The sequence below is a fragment of the Austrofundulus limnaeus genome, unplaced genomic scaffold (genome assembly GCF_001266775.1).
Source record: "Austrofundulus limnaeus strain Quisiro unplaced genomic scaffold, Austrofundulus_limnaeus-1.0 Scaffold737, whole genome shotgun sequence".
In the NCBI taxonomy this organism is placed as follows: domain Eukaryota; kingdom Metazoa; phylum Chordata; class Actinopteri; order Cyprinodontiformes; family Rivulidae; genus Austrofundulus; species Austrofundulus limnaeus.
The window spans coordinates 69,560-72,193 of record NW_013953139.1 but is presented as its reverse complement, the minus strand read 5'-3'; the positions used below and the strand labels follow the sequence as shown (position 1 = coordinate 72,193).

The 2,634-nt window shown below is 37.8% G+C and overlaps 1 protein-coding gene across 1 annotated transcript in view; it reads right to left on the bottom strand.

Moving 5' to 3' along the window:
- The window catches only part of tmem129 (transmembrane protein 129, E3 ubiquitin protein ligase), a gene marked incomplete in the record, with an annotated part of 21,532 nt that overhangs the window by 11,663 nt on the left and 7,235 nt on the right, over positions 1–2,634 (bottom strand). The window contains 1 exon segment of the mRNA XM_014028267.1: positions 1,874–2,134. Coding sequence (XP_013883721.1) covers positions 1,874–2,134 — 261 coding nt within the window.

Sequence of the window (2,634 nt, the reverse complement as noted above, 5' to 3'; positions counted from 1 at the left end):
CGCAATATATCGGGATATATCGTATCGTGACCCCTCTGTTATGATATGTATCGTATCACCAAATTCTTGCCAATACACAGCCCTACTACAGACCCACCCAACCATTATGAACCTGGGGGGCAGAGTGAATGTTGGTCTTTAGTTTGATAATCCACTCAGAGCAATGATCACATCAAGCTTTTATCAGTCCAGGCACATGGCTGAGGTGAAACCTGTTCTGTGAGCCATGCTTTCATCACCACCTGGCTGGATTATTGTAATGGACTTTATGCAGAGTATTCATCCTCTGTTGCTCATCTTCAGAGGACACAAAAACACTGTTGCTTGTCTTCTAACTGCACAAAAACACGAGCACATTTCTCCCACCTGAGTCTCACTGGCTTCACGTTCATTTTACTTTTTTTGTTTGCTTTTAAAGTTTTAAATGATGGTCGTTCCTCTCTGAGCTGCTACACATCTATATTCAACCCTGTTGTCTCAGGTCAGCAGAGCAGATCCTGAGTGTCCCACAAACAAAACAGCAGCTGTGAGGGGATTGTGTTGTTGCTGCTCCTCAAATGTAGAATGACATCAGAGAGGCCTCTTCTGTCCGTTTTGAAACTCATCACTTCTCTTTGGTTTTTAGCACCATGTAAGATGTGGAATTTGTAGTTTATTTTGAGTTTTTTTGTGTTTTATTAAAAACAAGATAAAACAATCTTACACATATAATAGACACTTCACAGCATTCACACAAATGAGATCCTTTTTTCTTCTGTGCATTTTTCAGCATCTAACTCGTTCCACAATTTTTGTGCTGTTTCAACAATTCACATATCAAAACATTCAGCTCATTCATGTGAGGGGTGCTATGACTTTTAGTATTTCAGCTTTTTATACTTTTTCAGCTATTTCACTTTTTTAACCACTTTTTTGATATTGAAAATGAATGAAGCTGTTTTAACATCATTAAACTCCTTTAAAATATTTCAAAATCTTTACAGCACCTTACACATTTTATTCTTCTTAACTACCTTGTGCTAATTTTAGCAACTTTTTTGCTTATTTTAGCATTTTTCTGCTATTGCAGCAAAAATTCTGCTTCTTTCTGCTATTCTTCTGCCTTTTTGTACTTTTTTCTGCTACTTTGTGCTACTTATGCTTCTAACAGATATGTTCAGCTGTATTCAGCTATTTGCTGCTATTTTAGCTAAAGTTCAGCTGTTATTAGGTAAAGTTAGCTGTTGTAAGCTAAATACACGTTTTTGTAACTAATACAACTTATTTCTGCTGAGTTCAGCAAACTTGTGTTTCTTATGCTTCTTTATACTAATTAAAATTCCAGCTGCCTTTTGGCTGTTTTACTAAAATTTTTGGCTGTTTTAACTATGGTATTTACTAAAAATTGTCATTTATTAGTTCTTTTACGCTTTTTTCCGCAATTTTTTAACCTTTTATAGCACTTTCACCATCTGGGTGCTAATTATAAATTGTGGCAGCTACCTTTAGCGTATTTATGCAAATTGTAGCTTTTTTCTTATATTGTAGCTATAGTTCTGCTTCTTTCTGCTATTCTTCTGCTTTTTTCTACTTTTTGTGCTTTTTTTCTGCTAATTTGTGCTATTTATGGTTTTTACAGGTTTTTTGCTATATTGAGGTATTTTAGCTTTTAGCTGCTTTCTGCTATTTTAATTATATTTTTGCTCATTTTTATGTTTTTCTGCAAAGTTAGTTTTTTTTTTGTTGTTGCAACTTTCAGCTTTGCAAATTGAACTCACATTAACACTTTTGCTATTAAATATTTTCAGCTCAGTTTCAGCTGAACACTTTAGTCTGGATGTATGCAGGTGAAATGTGGGCCACAGGTTGTGCAGAATGTAATAATTCCACTCACCTTTAACACCCAGCTGTCTGTGACAAGAACTCTGGCTCCCGGGRCTCCAGCTGCAAACTTGTCTATTCTTCTGAACTCTGTGTTGACGCTGACTGCAACAGAGCCCCAGCTGGGAAGAGCAGGCCTGACGTGAGCCTGCAACGCCCTGCTTATGGGATGATGGTGCCAGCCCCAGAGGGACCAGTAGATGACCAGCATCCAGCTGAAGACGTGGAGGCAGAGAGACAGAAGAAGAAAAGCCCTCCAGTTGTCACTCATCTGGTCAGACAGAGCACAACACAGCCGAGACATTAAAACAAGAAAAGCCAGGCTTCAGCTCCCAGCAGGGATTAGTATCATTTAACAGTCTGATACAACCTGGCAAAGCTCTGACTCATACATCTACTGTAGTTTGTGACAGTGGATGATATTCTGACACCAGTAAAAGCTGAAGATCAGACTTAACTAGTCTAGGTTGATGCCAGTCTTCAAGAACAATACACACATTATTTATTCCCTATTATACATGATGTGTTTTATTGAACAAAAACTTTGCTTTAATAACTGAATRATAAGCAGTCAGCTGGTTGTTGCAGCTGCTGCTTCAGTTTCCTTCATGACTCTGTTTTAAACAGATCTGATCACTGTTCTGTCTCTATCTGTTATCATTAAAAACCTTTCCACCAACCTACAGTAGTCACTACTCCCTACTTCCTGTCCTTCCTCAGTAAGACTTGCAGGTAATCTGAAGAGGTCTGGATCATTGTTTACAGGCTTTCTGT